General features: G+C 46.7%; 1 protein-coding gene across 1 annotated transcript in view; it reads right to left on the bottom strand.

Moving 5' to 3' along the window:
* Positions 1-1,675, bottom strand: part of LOC147698454 (serine/threonine-protein kinase Nek5-like) — a 235,630-nt gene extending 233,955 nt beyond the window's left edge. The window contains exon 1 of the mRNA XM_086936243.1: positions 1,637-1,675. Within this exon, the coding sequence (XP_086792369.1) occupies positions 1,637-1,675 (39 nt within the window). The remainder of the gene's footprint in view (positions 1-1,636) is intronic.
* Between the last annotated feature and the right edge of the window lie 16,477 nt (positions 1,676-18,152).

Here is an 18,152-nt window from a genome sequence, read left to right as displayed (position 1 = left end):
AGGAAGAGATCCCCCCCACAACCGCTTGTTGCTATGGGTTGGTGCCCAGGTGCCGTGGTGGGCCTGAGGGGGCCTGCACTGGGCACTACTGCTGGAGCAACTGATCCTGGAGCCGCAGATGCCGGTCCGCTGTGCGGCGCTGGAGGAGATGTTCCTCAGTAGCCAGTGCTGAGCTTCTGGAGCTTGTGGCCGCTCTGGGGAATGGCTGCGAATAAAGGTTTTGCGGTCTCTACGCCTTATGTCTCCCACCTGGCCCGGCGACGCTGAGGCAGGCAGACCTCTACCTGGTGATGCAGGGTGCAGCTACTGAGTCTCCCGCGGACCCCCTGCAGATCCATGGGCTTCCACTGGGTGCCTGCGTGGTGAAAGAGACAGCTGGATGGTGTGGCAGTGAGGTGCGGCTTATGGGGCCCACGAATAGAGATGAGGCCTGCACACCGTGGAGACATTGCTGGAGTTTGTGAGACAAGCTGTCTTGGATTGGCACCTCCTGCATGGGGACAGAGTGACCGACATTGCTCCCTGAAGAGTGGGATCAGCCTACTTTCCCCCTGCCCCTTGACATTCAAGAACTGGATGCGGACGGTGTGTTGGGGTCCACCTTCACCCACTTGCAATCTGGTGGAGGTTTGGAGTCAAGATGGGCCCGACTGATCTGCAGCAGTTGATGAGATTGATTACATGAGCCACAGTGCCATGGAGTTCACCAACTGCCTCCCCTCACATTAAAGGAGAATGGTAAAAGAAGATGAGGAAAGAGGGTAGGAGTGCAAGGCGACCTTGCAATCCACTGTAAGCTGGAATGGTGCTTAGTAGGGTGAGGGACATTGTATATTACAAGGGATGCCCCTTCCACGATTAAGCCCCCGGTTGGAGATCGGTACACTGTTGTCGCCCTCGTCGTTATTAGAACCCTATCTACTGTGGTAGGTGGAAACAGCCTGACTCTGGTACATCCTGTCTAGCCCTTAAGGAAAGTGCTCCTTTTTGCATGGTCACGCCCCACTTTTTGCCTGGCATCTGATGCAACCTGACCTGATGTGCAATGGGTCCCTGCCAATCAAGTTTCCAGGGCCCATGTTCTTTCACAAAACTGTACCTTTGTACCTAAAATTGGCACATCTCTGGCCACAGGTAAGCCCCTTGTAAAAGGTACTAAGGGTACCAAGGGCACTGTGATCAAGGAAGTCCTCTAAGGGCTGCACCACCTCTTGTGCACCTCTCAGAGGCCCTGTGCCTTAACACCCACAAGCTGTCATTGCAGGCTTGGTGCAGAGAAAAGTGAAGAAACGACATAGGTAAGTCACCTCTCTAGCAGGGTGCACTAGCCCCAAAGTGAGGGTACAGTGGCATGAGCCCTGTATCTCTACATTGTAAGTGTCGTAAAGCCATAAAGACTATATAGTCTGGAAGTTTATCATTGCAAACTCCACAGCTCCATAATGGCTTTACTAAAACCTGGGAAGTTTGGTAGCAAACTTCTCAGCACATTAAACCCACAAGGATGCAAGTGTTGGATTTAATACAAAATGCAGTCAGAGGGTACCTTAGAGATGAACCCTGAAAATCGGAGTCACCCACGCACCTCATGTGTGTAACAACACCATGATGTGTGGGACAGTTGAGGATCACACACCTGGGGTGCTGCAGAGTGGGGGTTGCTCGGTGACCGCATGTCCTGAAGCGAGAAAGGCCTAGCAAGTACCTACAACAGACGCATTTCACCCAACAGACAGTTGATCAGCCGCACAAAAGGTAATCAGGCACGGGGGTGTTGCCACTTGCGCACCAAGAAACGCGCAACTGCGGACACCACCGCCACTGCGAAACACGCATGACCTAGGGAATGCGCACATCACCCCTGGAAGGAAATGGAGAAAACGGTCACTAAGCTACAAAAGCTGGTCTTCGAGCAGAGGAGACCCACTCGGGGGTCCTCCAACTGTGGAGGACTGCCATTTGAAAGCAGAATCAACTGGCGACACCTCTCCTGAACCGGATATACGGGAGATGTTCAGAGACTTGAAACAGTCCCTCACAGCCATCGATAACAAAATTGACTCTCCATCAGATAGGTTGGATCGCCTAAAGGAAAAGGTGACGGAATATGTGGAGCGCCTGGAACATGTGGAACAGCGCACTTCCGTGCTAGAAGACGAAAGCGTGAACACTCGTAAAAAACTCCTCAGAATGGAGAAAGTCCTTGAGGTGATTCGAAACAAAAACAAAAACTTGAAAGCCAGGTCGAGCCAAAATAACCTTCGCATTGTAGGGGTGCCAGAGTCTACTGCCATGTCACGAATAGAAGACTATGTCGAAGAAATGTTGCAAACCCTCTTCAGCGAGTCGCTCTCACCTGTGTGCATTGTAGAGCACGCCCATCGCTCCCTTGGCTCTCCCCCTTCCTCTGTGCACCGTCAAGGCCTATAATTGCACGCCTCCTGAACAATCGGGATAGAGACCTCCTTCTACCCGGACTTCACCTTGGCAGTACAAGCAACCAGAAGAGACTTTCTATCTATCAAATGCTCCCTGCAACAGTTAGAAGTCAAATATTCCATACCCGGCAAAACTTTGAGTATTCCACGCTAGCAGGACCACCTACTTCATGGACCCGAAGATTGCAGCGCACTTCGTTAAGGACCTGCGTCTTAACAAGAAGACTGACTGGCCCAGGAAAGATACAGAAGATGACAATCGCACCAGCAATAATGATTACACATACACAGTATGGCTGAACTAGTAGCGATTATAACTATTTTCTGCCTGCACACTGTTAACGGATGCCTTATTTGCCTGAGGGATTCCTGTGACACCGGAACTGCTGCCTACGACGCTGCTCCACTGCTGCCTGTCATCCCCCCGCCGCAGCCTCACTCCAACAGCGCTGCCGCAGTGTGGGGGAGACACAGAGAAAAACCACAACTCCCAGCGGCCTCCGCGACCGGAAGTAGCGTTGAGGCGGAGAGCGCCAGGTGGCGCTATAAAACGGCACTCACCTGCTGAGGAGCGGGTGCTTGTATAACTATTTTCTGCCTGCACACTGTTAACGGATGCCTTATTTGCCTGAGGGATTCCTGTGACACCGGGAGTGCTGCCTACGACGCTGCTCCCCTGCTGCCTGTCATTCCCCCGCCGCAGCCTCACTCCAACAGCGCTGCCGCAGTGTGGGGGAGACACAGAGAAAAACCACAACTCCCAGCGGCCTCCGCGACCGGAAGTAGCGTTGAGGCGGAGCGCGCCAGGAGGCGCTATAAAACGGCACTCACCACCCGCGTCGCGGGACCGCGCGGGGCTGCGCTGGGCTAAGCCTGGGCAAAGGGCGGGCCCTCTGTGGCCCTCAGGGGACCGAGGAGGACGGGACGGGCCACCCCCTTGATACTTTGTGCCGTGTAAACCAACTAAGGTGATCTTTTGTACTTTTACCAACCTAGTATTTACTCAAGGGGTAACTTATTATTGTCAGACTTAAGAAAATCAAGTTAAGATGTCTAAAACTTGAAAGACCCCTGTGGCCACGAGATCTGCAACAAGAATAAAAAGTGTCTCCAATACCCCTCTTCCCACAATAACTGCTATCGATCTAATGCTACAGAAAACGATCAGTGTAGTGGCAGATGCCATCCAGCACACAGAAAGACGCCTTTCATTAACTCCAGACCTGTGTTTCCCGGACCTCTCTTTACATACTACTGAAAACGTCAACACTAAGGACAATACAATGAATTCTCAAAAGTCCATTTTAATGTTGTCGTTTACGGGGCTTCCTAGTCCCCAAACCAGAGATAACACACCAATAGCCCTGTCTATACCCTCCATAGGCAACAGCAGGGACAACAGTCTTATGCTGCTTAGCGAAAACGGTACCAACACATGTCTGTCGCCCATAGCCCATCTAGAACCAGGGGCCTCACCTGCGGGAGGTTTAACATCTATAACAACAAAATCTGCCCCTGGAATAAGTCAAGTGATAAAAAATACAACTAGGTGTCGTGGAACACGAAGTAAAAAAACATCTTTAGTCAAAAAAATGTCTCGCCTTAAGGCCAAACAACATTACTCAGCTAAGGACATTTGGTCTACTTTTAGACTGGCTAATCCTGCCCCGAAAATAGTAAACTCATGTCCATCTACAACCAGTCAAGATCCAGGTCCGCTTTTGAGTAAAAAGCAGACAGCCCTTACAAACACGTCTATACACCACACAGATCAGACAGATCACACATTGATACATAATAAATTACTTCTGGGTGAACTAGAAACCCTAGTCAAGTCTCTCTTGTTGCCTATTAGTGAGAGAGTTATTAACATCGAGAAGGCATTAGGGACATTTAAAAGGGCCCAAAATGATGCATCTTCCACCTTGCTCAAAATATTGAACGCACCTAAATCAACTTCCACTTTTGTATCAGCTAGTAGTTCAACTAGCAACAAAAATGCACGGGCAAAGAAAGCCACACATAATACTGCCAACAAACAAAATTTGCCAACTCGCCAGGAAAAAAACTCTCCCACCAAACCTGTAATAAACTTAGACGTAAAAGTCAATCCACCTCACATAGCGGCTGCAACCTTTAGTAATGCCCAAATTTTACCAGACATTGAAATTGAGGAATGTGAATGGGCCGCCGAGAGCTCCCCGGTCAAACTAGCACCAACCCACATAGAACCATCGAGTCAAATTAAAACATCAAACCTGAGTATACCTACAAACCAAACACGAGATAAAATGTTAAAACCGATGGTAGCTAAAAGACCACTTCACATAAATCTTCCACCTGAATCCAGTCTATATACCATCGTTATGATTGGTGTACCCAAATTAGCGGGTGAGAGGACAGAATCTCAAGTGGAATTAAAAAATAAGGTGAGCCATTGGCTGACAACCCATAGACCGATTCCCCAACATATAAATGGTCACATCTCCCATGTGAGAAGGGTAGACTGGGTGGGAAGCAGATTTTAATGGACTGAGGGTGATTGTATCGTGGTAACCTTTGGTGACAGTCGTGCAGCTAGTTTTATTAGCAGTTGGAAAAGCTGTGTGACAAATAGCCTGATTCGCACTATGGACTTGAGTTATTTTTACCCTTCTAATAACCCTAGCCAAAATATAACACAATTACAGTCAACCTATGGTCAGGGGGGGGTTGCTTGAGCCAACGGCTCATTACCAACCCAGGGAAACCTCATGGCCTTATGGCCCGTCCACCTTAATGGACTTCACAAACTATAGGCAGGAACCCCTACGGCCGAGCAGGCTAAATAACTATCCCATAAGACAACAAGAGAGAAGGGAGTTCTTATCTCGCCCACAACAGCAATACTACTCATACCCACATCATCTAAATATGCAATACGGGGTTCCTATTTCAAACAGATTTGACGCTCTCTATGCTCCAGACTATCTGGATGAGATTGATTGACAAATCGTACTCCTGTCCCCCCCTTCTACCCCTCCTGAGTCCCCAAATAGGGAAGTATTTTCCCATAAAATAGTGAGCACCACATTAGAGTGTACACACATCTCTATCCAAGAGTCAGGTGAAACATCTAAGGTAGTTCCACCAGTAAACCAATTAGAGAGCATGCTGACTCTAAATGGGCTCAGTCCCTCACATTCTTCCATTCAAGTCTATTGCACAGTCCCCAGTGACACAAACCCTTTACTCACCATCAATGAAACGCAAGCTAATACAATGACTGTTCGAGGGGATCAAGTGATATCTCCACCCACAAACAAGGCCCAGGTAGCAGGTCTAGGCCATACATTACCACGCATTATAAAACTTTTATCCTGGAATGTAGCTGGTCTGGCCGCCAAGGTAAAGGGCCCAACATGGGTGGCATATATAAAAAACTACACCATTCTGTGTTTTCAAGAAACATGGCTGGAAGACGTAAATGTACATATTGAGGGCTTCCAAAGTTTTTTCCAACCAGCAGCCCCGTCGAACAGTGGAAGATCAAAGGGGAGTTTGGCAATTTACATCAGCCTCGCACTTATCTGCCAGATTTCAAACAGAGAATCCAATAACAGACATATCCAAGCCCTGGTGCTTAGGAGTGGTAAAAGGGCACTCACCCTCATTAATTTTTATAATGCTGTACTTCCAAACAGGGAGTGTAACATCCTCCATCTACACAACTTCCTAAAAGTTAAAGCAGCAAGTCTGCCTCGAAGCACCCTCATTGCTGGAGACTTCAATGCGCATCCATGTGGCAATCCTGTAATGACACCTATTGGCCTCTTAGGATGTAACAACAGGTCTGGTTTCCATTTTGACCATTCGATGCGTGGCACCCACGTCAACAACCTAACTGATGACAGGAATTTAACTGTTGCAATGTCCATGTCGGAGGATTCTCACATCTTTGATGTCCCCACGTACAAAGGCTCTGGAAACGGTTCTTACATAGATAACATTCTTCTTTCTAGAGATCTTGTCGATTTAATCACTGATTTTGAAATCCAAACAAGTATCTTCAGTGACCATAACCCTATCTCTATTCAAATTGGAGGAGGCATCTTTGAACACCGGAAGCCCCGGAATGATTGCGGCTCTCTAAAACCAATAAACGGAAATCGAAGTCTGAAATGGTCAAAGGTTAACAGTGACACTTTGTACAGCTCAATTGATATCAGCTGTGGTCAAGAACTAGGCCTTTGTGTCTCTCCCACCACCTTGCCTGAAGCGACCTTAATCGCCTTTTCCGTTGTGGTCGATAGAGTTGGTCAATTGCTAACTATACTAGCGAGGGGTCATTATGAACACCAACCAAGATGGTTCGACCAAGCATGCTCTAAGGCCGGACGAAATCTAAAAAAAGCACTAAAGGCTATCCCAAGAGATCCTGTCCTTATAAAGACACTGAGAACCAAATATAAGACAGCCTTGGCAGTTCGGAAAAAAGAAGTGAAAGCAGGCATTTGGGAATCTTTGTGTGACCCCGCAATCCTGGGTAACAGTTCTAAGTTTTGGAACATCATAAACAAGCCTCTGTTTGATGACCCTAGCAATCCTACGCTTGGGACCAACATACCCGAGGAAGAGTGGATATCACATTATTATACAATTTTTAAAAGTGACGAGCCACAAGCGGATTTTGTTTTTAAAACTTCTGATGATGAATTGTTGTGCTTTACAGCGGGGGAGGTAGAAAAGGGGATTCAGGGTTTAACGAGCAACAAAGCACCTGGTCCTGAAGGCCTTCCTCCCGATTTATTTAAATCAAATATCCATCTATGGGCCCCAGTCCTTACTGCAGTAATAAATGCCGGAATCTCAATTGGCTGCCCAAAGTCCTGGGGGTCCTCGACCATAGTGCCTGTACAGGCACCATAGTGCCTGTATTCAAGAAGGGCGACCGTAGTAGTGCAATATGTTACAGACCTATATCGCTGATCAATTCAGTTGCCAAGGTAGGCTGGTAGCATGGGCTAACGAAAACAACATATTGTCGCCAATACAATACGGGTTCAGAACAGGTCATTCTACGATAACTCAATGTCTGAACCTGTATCTAATAAACGGCAAATATACCATGGCAAGAAAAGGGACCATTTATATGGCCTTTATGGATTTATCGTCCGCTTTCGATTGCGTTGACAGAGGCAGGCTTTGGGAGGTCCTGCAAAAAATGGGAGTGGAGCAAAACCTTATTAACTTTCTAGCCGATCTCCACTCGGACACAAGATCAAACGTCCGTTATACCCAAGATATGAAAGTAACCAGGGATTTTAGGATAAATCGGGGTGTTAGACAGGGGTGCATTTTAGCCCCGTTTCTTTTTAACCTTTACATCAATGAACTGGAGGAGCATTTATTAAAAACTGGTACAGACTATCCATATATAGGAAGGAAGGGCGTGCCCGTCCTGCTATATGCGGACGACGCCGTCCTAATCTCCAGAACGGCGATTGGTCTTCAAACCTTGTTAGACTCATTTTTTGCATTTATGAATTCCCGAGGCCTGAGCATCAATAATTCGAAATCCTTTGCAATGATGACAGGTTTACGTCCCAAAAAAATATACCCCCACTTTGTAAATGGCGAAAAAATACCGACAACCAAGACTTTTTCGTATCTTGGTGTCCTTTTCGACCATAAATTAACATGGGCACCTGCAATACAAAAGAAAAAGGGTGAGGTAGTGCGCGCTAACGCAGCAATAATGGACTTTGCAAAGAAAATGGGTAACAGCCCGGTGGCTGCTGTTTTTAAGCTATACCAAGCCAAAAGCACTGCCGTTGAGTGCTATGGGAGTGAAATATGGGGATCTGAACCCTTAGATGCCCTTGAGGTCACTGAAAATAACTTTTTAAAGCAAGTTTTAAGGCTCCCTAGGGGTACGGCAAACTTCTCTGTCCACGAGGAACTTGGTATGCCCTATCTAAGTGATAGGATAGCTGTAAATCCCCTGTTGTGCTGGCTAAATAGCTGGCTAAACACAGATATACCCCTCACCAGAAATATCTTGCAAGAGGCACTAGAGTGGGAAGGGAGGTATAAGATCCCGTGGATAAAATACGTTTAAGATGTCTCCTTGAACTAGGTCGGCTGGACCTTTTTCTAGCCCCTGAGAAAATAACTAAAACTGATGTAATTTATGTGAAGAACACCTTTATGTCATCCAGGTACTTGGCGAGGGAGGAGAGCGAGTATAAGAAAAACAGTGTGAGATTGCACGCTCTCACAAAAACGTGTCTACATATGGAACCCTACCTAGCTTGGCCTTTGTCGGGATATGAACGCTTTTTGTTGACAAGGTTTCGATTCGATATGATTCATCTATTGTTAGCTGTACCAAGTGGGGCACATAGAGGACAAGTGTTGCCAGCTTGCGGCTGCGACAATAAGTCTCCGTAAGATCTGGCACACTTTTTATTTTTCTGCTCGTATTACATAGTTCCTCGTAATCTGTTTTTAAAACCTCTACTAAAACAGCTGTATTTTGCACAAATCAGACCAGCACTTTACTACCTTCAAATGCTAAACAGTGAATGTACCATGTTTGTATTCAGCTTTTTAAAACTAGCACTTAAATATAGAAAAAGTATGGAAGGTTAATTAATTTTGCTACTGATAGGAATATCTTTTTAACTCAAATTGTATTTTTATCTCTTTTAACTATAACTTTGTAATCCCGCTTGTGTTCGTATCCATGTGGTAACACTCTTCTTATAATTTTATTGTGTGTTAAATGTCTATGAAATGTACTTTTATGATTGTTATATGTAAACAATCAAATAAAGATGTTTTACTTACTAGTAGCGATTACCGGAAAAGATTCTGCAAAATGGGCAGATCGGGCTCCAAGAGACTGCATTTCTCCTAACATGTATCCTTTCCCAGTAATAAGTGATTTTGGCAGCTGATGTTCTCACTCATTTGTTATACAACTAGCCTGGGAACTTACCTCCGAAAATGTGCCCCGCTGCGCTGCCCTATGGGCGGACACGTTGGGGTCCTAGTCGTCCCCCCCTCCGGGGATGTTCCCCTTGCAAAACATGAAGACGCACTTATGTCGGGGACAGGGGTTAATTGGGTATCTTGCTCAGCCTGATTGGGGGGCTGGAGTGGGTGGGGGGTGGTCCCTTTTGGGGATGTTCTTCGAATGCAATTGTTTGATGTGCCATTCCCTTCCCTTCTCTTCCTACTTTATCCCTCTACTGTCGCCTCAATGTACGCATATAGGTGTTCTGGCAAATAGGTAACCTGACCAGGGTAAAGTGTATCACATGGAATGTATGATGCGGTCTAAACGATGCACAGAAGACCAGAATAGTAGCCACACAACGGGACCGCCATAAAACAGACATCTGACTCCTGCAGGAATTGCACCTCCCTGAGTGCATCTGTGGGCGGCTGCGAATGGGATGGGTGGGGGAAAAACACACAGCATGCTACTCCAACTACGCTTCTGGCGTAGCCATCCTCATTAGAAAGGTCTGCACTGGTGCAAGCGCGTAACAATTACCGATAAGTTGGGTAGATATGCCATGATAGCAGGCGAGCCAGGAGGATACCCGATCAGAATCTCAATATACAGCCCCAATACTGATGATCCTGATTTCTTTACGGAGGTCTGGAGAGTGGCAAACACTCTTGGCCCCGGTGCTATAATCTGCGGGGTGGGGACTACAATGTAATACTCGATGCCCAAAAAGACCGGGCAGGTGACTCCCGCCGTCCCCACCCCCATGCGGCAACTCAGCTGCAAGCCATAATCTCAGAGGGTGACCTGATAGACGTGTGGAGTCAAAGACACCCCGAAGAGTTGTGGGGTACATCTGTGAGGTCTGCCAGACTTTCTTGGTCACAAATAGACTATTGGTTGTTCTCCCGGGATACAGTGACGTGGGTCGCAGAGGTGCAGCACCTGCCCCGGACCCTCTCCGACCACTCCCCAGTAATGTTGACACTGGACCTCCCATACTACTCCACCAGAGCTTTCGCCTAGAGGCTACCAACGGGAGTGCTCCAAGACCAAGTATTTTGTGAAGCCATTAGACAGGCTATATCCGAATACTTCCGCTCAACTCCCGTAGACTCCCCCTCAACCCTAGGGGAAGATTTTAAAACCGTCATACGGGTCAAATGTATCGCCTAACAGGTGGGCGACCTTTGGTCAGTGCGGGGGGACCTAAAAAGATTAGAAAATACAGGCATTAGAGCAAGAGTTCTTTATCAGCAAAAGTAGCAAATCGTTGGGTACAATCCGCGGCAAACTATATGAATTTCAGGATCAGACATCAGGGAAACTCACTTCCTTGGAAAAGAAACTAGAGCCCATCAACATGGGGAGGGAGTACGTGCCAGGAGGACACTGGCGGGGTTACTTCGCAAGCCCTGGGCCAGCGATTACATACCAGAGCTAGGCACCACAGACGATGAGTTGGCAGTAGGCCAATCAACTGTTCAGGCTGAAATGTTCTCCTTCTATGCATCCCTCTACCGGGCCCAACTAGAAACAACTCCACCTGAATTGGAAGAATTTTTGTATACACTGGAGCATGTGTGGCTGGAGGCGGCCCATATGGCCTACCTGGAGGAACCCTTCACAGAGGAGGAAGTTATCAGAAATATCCGGGCCCTCCCTGGTGAAAAAACTCCTGGCCTAGATGGCTTATCAGCAGCATTCTATAAAGAATATGCAAGCCTCCTCGCCCCACATTTAATAAACATGTATGAGGAATCGGTAGAACAGGAAGTGCTCCCCTCGTCATTCCAAGAAGCTCTTATCACAATTCTAAAACCCAACAAGGACCCTCTCAGATGCGGCTCATAGGCCACTTTCAATGATCAACGTGGTAATAAGATCCTAGCCAAGTTGATTGCGGCGCGTCTCTTTCCACTGCTGCCTATGGTGTTGCGCCTGGATCCATGTGGCTTTGTCCCTGGCATGACCACGGCTCATAAACTCAGAACGCTCTGTGCCATGATGCATGAGGTGGACCCACAACTGCAAGCAGCTGCAATTTTTCTTGATGCCACTAAGGCATTTGATTCACTCGAATGGGCATATTTATTTGCCCTACTCCGACACATAGGTCTCAGCCCCAAGTTCATTAGATTAATTGCCCTTCTCTACTCAACCCCCATGGCGCGAATAAGGGTCAATGGAGTGATAACGCCCCCACTCCCGGTCTCCCATGGCACCCGTCAGGGGTGTCCCCTATCGCCTCTGCAATTCGCGGTGGCGATGGAGCTACTGGTGGCCCAGCTGCGACAGTACCATGCTCACAGAGGACTGGGGTTTACCCCCCGGGTATTACTGTTCTCGCTGTACGCGGATGACGTCACGCTGTATGTCAAGTACCCCGCCACTAATCTTGACCCCTAATCAGAGAGTTCCTCCAATTTGGCGGACTCTCAGGTATAGTTAATTGGGCTAAATCAATAATCTTCTCACTAACGGAGGTCACCCCACAGGTCCACTCGGAGTTTCCCCTGCAGTGGACGTGTGACCCAATGAAACCCTTGGGCATATGGATCAGCTGTAACCCAGAAGAAATATGGCGCACCAACTATGGTAGGCAAATGGACTGGCTGAAGCAACACATAAAGAGTTGGATCATGCTGCCTCTGTCCTTGACCGGATGGCTGGCCATCGCTAAGCTGATCATTTTACCCAAGCTCCTCTACCTCTTCGCGAAAATCCGCTCCCTCTCACTAACAGTTTCAGGAAGCGACTTCCCTCAAACATGGTCACCCTAGCATGGGCAGGCAAACAGCCCAGAATAGCATGTGAGATTCTCACCCTTCCATTTGAGCAGGGCGGACTAGGGGCACCTGACTTCAACCTATACTACTGGTGTGCCCAGGCACAATTTGCACATCACTGGATATACCCCACACCATTCATGGCGCACATGGCCCGAGCACGACCAAGGGTCCCTACTTCCCCATCCACCAGCTCTATACCAGACAAGACCCCGACCTAGGACCGAGATTGACACTGTGGGATGCACAGTGAGGGCCTGGCATGACAAGCGTGAGAGGGCAAGACAAGAAGCAATGTACGCACCCATGGTTCCTCTGATGAAGCATCCACCGATGTAATTTTTGGTGGAGGCTGGTCCCTGCGCTAGACTGCGATCCATGAAGCTCACTAAAATGCGAGAGGTATTCCTGGAGGGCACCTTCATAGCATTGCATCAAATCAGGGACTAACACCGCTCAAGCAGATGACATACTACCAGCTGCACCTACCTCCCCTCCTTTCCAGCTGCACCCCAGAAATTCCAAACTTTGGAGCGGTTCCTGAAAAACCCTCCCTGCGCAAGCTAATCACGCGCTTAAACACAGATATGCAACACACAGCACCAGTGCGAACACCACAGGTCCATCAAGAATGAGAGGCATCCCAATCACGCAAGACCAATGGACATTTTGCTGCACGCAAGCGCACGCCCTCTCCCCAAACTACAGATTGCGCCTCACCCACTTCAAATTTTTTCATAGATTCTACAGGACGCCAGTCTGGCTCCAAAAGTAGGCCATATCAATGAATCACGCTGCCAGCAATGTAGCTCGCCTGACGTGACGTTCCAACATCTGGCATGGGAATGCCCCAAAGTTCATCACTATTGAGCGACTGTCTTAGATGCAATAGAAGAAATTACGGGCGCCCCCATAGAAAGGTCCCCATTGATGGCGTTGCTTGGTTACGTGAAGGACCTCTTGGCAGATGGCAGAAAGCTTACTGCGCTGCTCCTCGCTAAGCGACGAGTCGCAATGATATGGGGTAGGGCACGGGCACCACAAAAAGAGGCATGGCTTGGGTATGCGGCGTTTTGCCAGGAACAGTAGTCCGCATACTGGGATCTAATGCCCCCACAATCCTGACCGAAAGATGTATGAGGCCCGCTGCTGCTGTACATGAGATTACACGCAGCAGGCGAGGTGTCACACCCCCAGATCCCAGAAGATTAGGAATATCACAGGACACACCCGACAGGTATGCCAATGAGACTGACTCTTGATCCCCTGACTTGTCGAACTTGAATGACTTACCCCTCCTGCACTCTTCCCCGCTGACTTTCTCTCCCTCTCGGTTGAATGTAATGGCACGTTCCTTTGTGTTCTCTCGGTTTTAATCTCGTGATCACAGAATGTATCCGGCGATTGAATACTACTATCTGCAGTGGAACATCAAAAGGACTGGCTCAGCTGCGACACAAAAGCAGCACATGTGTGGTGAATAATCATAAGATTGTAGTACAGGGCAATGAGAGAAGGTTGCCCGCTGACATTATAAGTGCTGTTAAATGTAGTACTTTGTGTAACTGGAAATTTTGATAAAGAGAATTAAAACAAAAAAAGTAACTAAAAAGGAATCCAAGAGTAATCAAAAGTAATTTCTAGGAATTTTAAACTGTTTCTAAAGCATATACAAACCTGTAACGATTACAAATCCAACCACAACTGCAGTCCCTTGAAAAAGTCTTGCGTTTGAGAGTATATTTTACTTACCTATACCAAGTCCTGCTTGGTTCTAAAAATAAAACATAAGTATACCATTTTTTTTATACTTACCTAATTAGTCTGGATTCTGTTTCTGAGTATGTGCCATTAGTCTTGATTGAGTGAATACCATAAATGCTTAACACACCCTCTGAATAAGTCTAACTGCTCGCCCACGCTACCACAAAGAGAGCTGTTGGTACTTACCTAATTTAGCCCCTGTTACACCTCTGTGGACTCTCCTCGCATGGTGGCTACACCGCTGGAGCTTATGGGTCGGCTTCAGTTTGTAGATGTGTGGCAGGAGCTTCACCCTGCAGAGCAGGAGTTATTTGGTTATGCTCCTACCCCTAGTACCCACAGCAGATTGGACCGTTTTCTTCTTGCTCATTAGGGGGTCCTCAACGTTGTGAAAGCATCCTATCAGGTGCGTTTTCTCTCAGACTGTGCCCCTTTAATCCTGGACTGCAGGGTGAGAGGTTGACGACCCAGTATCCCTTTGTGAAGGTTCAGGCCTGAGTCTATAAGAGACCCGAAATATGCATTGACATGCAGGACACACTCCAGGGTTTTTTCAATACGAACTGGCACACTGCAGGATCCCGCAGAGTAGAATGAGAGACATTGGAAGTAGTTATCAGAAGGGCAAGTGTTGATAAGGCATACTGTATCAAGAGGAAGCCGGAACAGGAACTGGGAGAAAAGAAAGCACAGCTTACTAATATGCTGCGACAGACGTAGGGACAGGAGAAAGATGAGACAACATTGACGGAGGCAACCAGAGTGGTGGCAAATATCAGAGATAGGCTTGACTGCCACATCTGAAAAGATTACTGGCTACGTCTCCACAGAGAGGGAGATAAGTCGGGATGCATGCTGGTGTGGTTACGTAAGAGAGAACTCCCTCTACCAAATATATTTGCGCTACGAACTCCAGATGGTACACGGGTTATATGTCAGATAGCTATTACACAACCCATATCTGACCACATCACTGGGATCTATACTGCACTGGCACTGGCACGGTGTCTGGGAGAGGAAGCGTTCCTAGACCGGGTGACTTTCCCCCGACTGACGTTGGCGCAGTCGGTGGGACTAAGAGAGGCCATAACTTTGGAGGAACTAAAGGAGGCGCGCCGTGCTGTGGTGAGGGGGAGATGCCTGGGCCCGACAGACTCCCGGTTGAGTATGATCAGGCCCACTCTGACACCTTGTGCTCAGAGCTGCTGGACACCTTAGAAGCACACAAGCTTGGCGAACTACCTCCACACATGAGAGAAGCAGTTATACTCAGCGGTTATACTCAGCCGGGCAGAGATCCTATAGACCCAGGATCATACAGATCACTCTCTATGCTAAATGTAGACGTAAAATTGCTTGCAAAGGTCTTAGGTCTTAGCTCTCCAGCTGGGGCAGATTATAGTACACTTAGTGTGGGAAGATCAGTGGGGTTTTGCACCGGGGAGAGGTTCTCATGCAAATCTGTGGCAACTGTCACATGTAATGCATGAGACCCAGGCGTCCGCCTTTGGGGCAGCACTGGTGGCAATGGACATAGAGGAGGCTATCAAACCCTGTCCTGGACATATTAATGGGAAGTTCTGCATCGTATGAGACTGGGGACTGGGTTCCTGTCTTGAGTCCAGTTGCTTTATAGACTACCCCCTGCAAGAGTGCGGTTGGGAGTGGAGGTGTTCGAGACCTTTAGTGTCAGCAGGGACCAGTGCTTAATTTGTAAAATATGAAGTGCAGGTGCTCACATTTTTGTGGGAAGCCACACCCACTTCTCTTGGCTCCACCCACTTTCTTCACTGGCTCCACCCACATCCTCAACTGGCTCGGCTGAAAGCCACATGTAATACTCGATTTGAATTCCTACCTTAGTAACTTGATGGTTGACTTTAAACGTGCTGGTCTCGAGCTCCTTGGAAAGGATATCTTAATAAAATCAAGGCAAAACATCAAAAGAAAATGGATGTCATGACTTTTGGAACCAAAGATAATGAATTTTTTCTGACCTTTAGAGACCTGACTCTAAAGTAATGCGGATATGACTATCATCTTCTGTTGTATTTTGTGCCTCCCCAGGGTTGACACTAAACTGCCCCGGACCAATCTTTTACTAAAAGACAGTACCACTCCTTAGACACTTCTCAATTCTTTTGCTTTGAGAATTTGGGGAATTCGCCACTGATATATGTTCATTTTTTAGCCAAAGCATACATGACATTACAGAGCTCAGAGGTACAAGCCCACTATGAAGGCATCTATCACAAAGAATATATTTACTCTGCTAGAGGCACAATATGCCCCTGCCTGGTATATGCATAACTTGTAATGATGTTGGCACATCATTCAGTCCTATAATAATGTATGCTAATTTGAGCGATGGACATATGAGTCTGTTAGTTTCATTGAACATATAATGGAGGAATAGAAAAGGGAAGCACCTAGAAAGTGTTATTTAGGAGATCATAGTAGTAAAACAAGGTTTGGGATGGGTGGAGGGAGGGATAGAGGAGGGAAGAATCTAGAAAGGGTTATTAGGGAGATCAAAGTAGTAAGATGAGGCTTGGGTGGAGTAAAAGGAGAGATGGAGGAGGGACAAGTCTCTAGAAAGGGATTTACTCTCACAAGTGCATTGTAAATGGGAATAATCCGAACAAATTTTACCCCAATTGGCACCCCTTAGCACTTAAAATAATGTTCCCAACATACAACAGGGCCTTTTTCTCCCTAACATGAAGGTAATACACAATGATGTAGCTGTCAAACCCCAACCAGCACAGAATACAATTGACAACAGACTATAAAGAGGTCTATGTTTGACAGGGTGCATAGATGAAGAGACAATGGACCAAAATCATTTGAATGTTGATACCATCCTGTTTTGTTTTCATGTATACGCGACATTTGAAGGTTAATAAACTTAACTGTACAAAATGCACTACACACATTACACATGCACAAAACTCTTGAAACAGCCAAATACACTCTGCTGGATTTCAGTACTAGTTTTTCATTCTGTCATTTTACCACTTAAAACGTTTAATGAATCAATACATTTTGTAACAATCAACCTGTAACCTTTCAAATGAAAAATGAAAGAAAAATCTCACTAAACCCGTATATTGGCATTTGTCTTTAAAAAAAACGAATTGAATTAAAAAAACACACAAATGTGTCTTACACTTAAGAAAATTAATGAACTCACAGCACATGTGGCCAAAGTGCATTCTGGCTGTGTTGTTTTTCAAAATAGAATGAAACAGTGCAGTGTCAAAGCAGAGTTTTAATAATGATTTATGGCCAATTCAGCTTACATGTATTTGGGAGGGAGGGAGGGATGCTGCAGCACCTTAAGTGCTGTTACTAAAGTAAAATACAGCATTTTGTATTCGTGGCTATTCCAACTATTAAGATTTGTGTAAAGTAAAAGAAAAAAGGGTGGTAAAGTGTCTGTCTGGATTTGAACTGTTACATTTTCTACTAAGTTAAAAACACTATTCTGTTTAATCTCACCACACAAGGTTACAATGAGCATTGCAATCAGGGCTGTGTGAAGTGGAAGGGGTAGCGTTTCTAGGGGGCTGCCTTGGGGAATGTTGTTGGTGACTCGAGGTAAATCAGGGGTGGGTGATTCAAATCTTCCAACGCCCAGACAGCAAGATTTCTCGCAGGGGCAGGTTTTAATGACTGTTTTTTCCAAAGGACAAGTAGACAATAAATGATGCTAAACTAATATGAAGTTATCCTCTGACCTTCAAGTTGCTAAATGTGGGATATTGGAACACCTGTGGGCATGCCTGTTGTGAGACCAGAGCTATAGTTCGGGCCACTGGGATTATGCGGCAGGAGAGAGCCAAATTATGTGGCAGGGTTGAGTAAATTACGTGGCAAGTAAAAGGCAAATTATGTGACACAATGCAGCGCATTTTTTAATAGAATTAGTTTATTGGTTCATCATTTTTAAACGTGCTAACACTCTGTGGGCATTACTTGCAACTCACTACTAGTTTAGCATCCAAACACAGCAGTAAGCAACTGAGGGTTGATTAGTCCAGTTTTACAAAAAGGTTTCCACTGTGAGGCAAATCTATAATCATGTGAAAATCGCCCCGTAGTGGCTCAGTCACATAATTCCAGTGGCCCTGGCAATAGTCTCTGTGAGAGCCTGAGGTC

Source organism: Lissotriton vulgaris, chromosome 8, assembly GCF_964263255.1.
Source record: "Lissotriton vulgaris chromosome 8, aLisVul1.2, whole genome shotgun sequence".
Taxonomy (NCBI): Eukaryota; Metazoa; Chordata; class Amphibia; order Caudata; family Salamandridae; genus Lissotriton; species Lissotriton vulgaris.
Note: the sequence above shows the minus strand (reverse complement) of the source record. Positions and strands in the feature narration are given on the sequence as shown.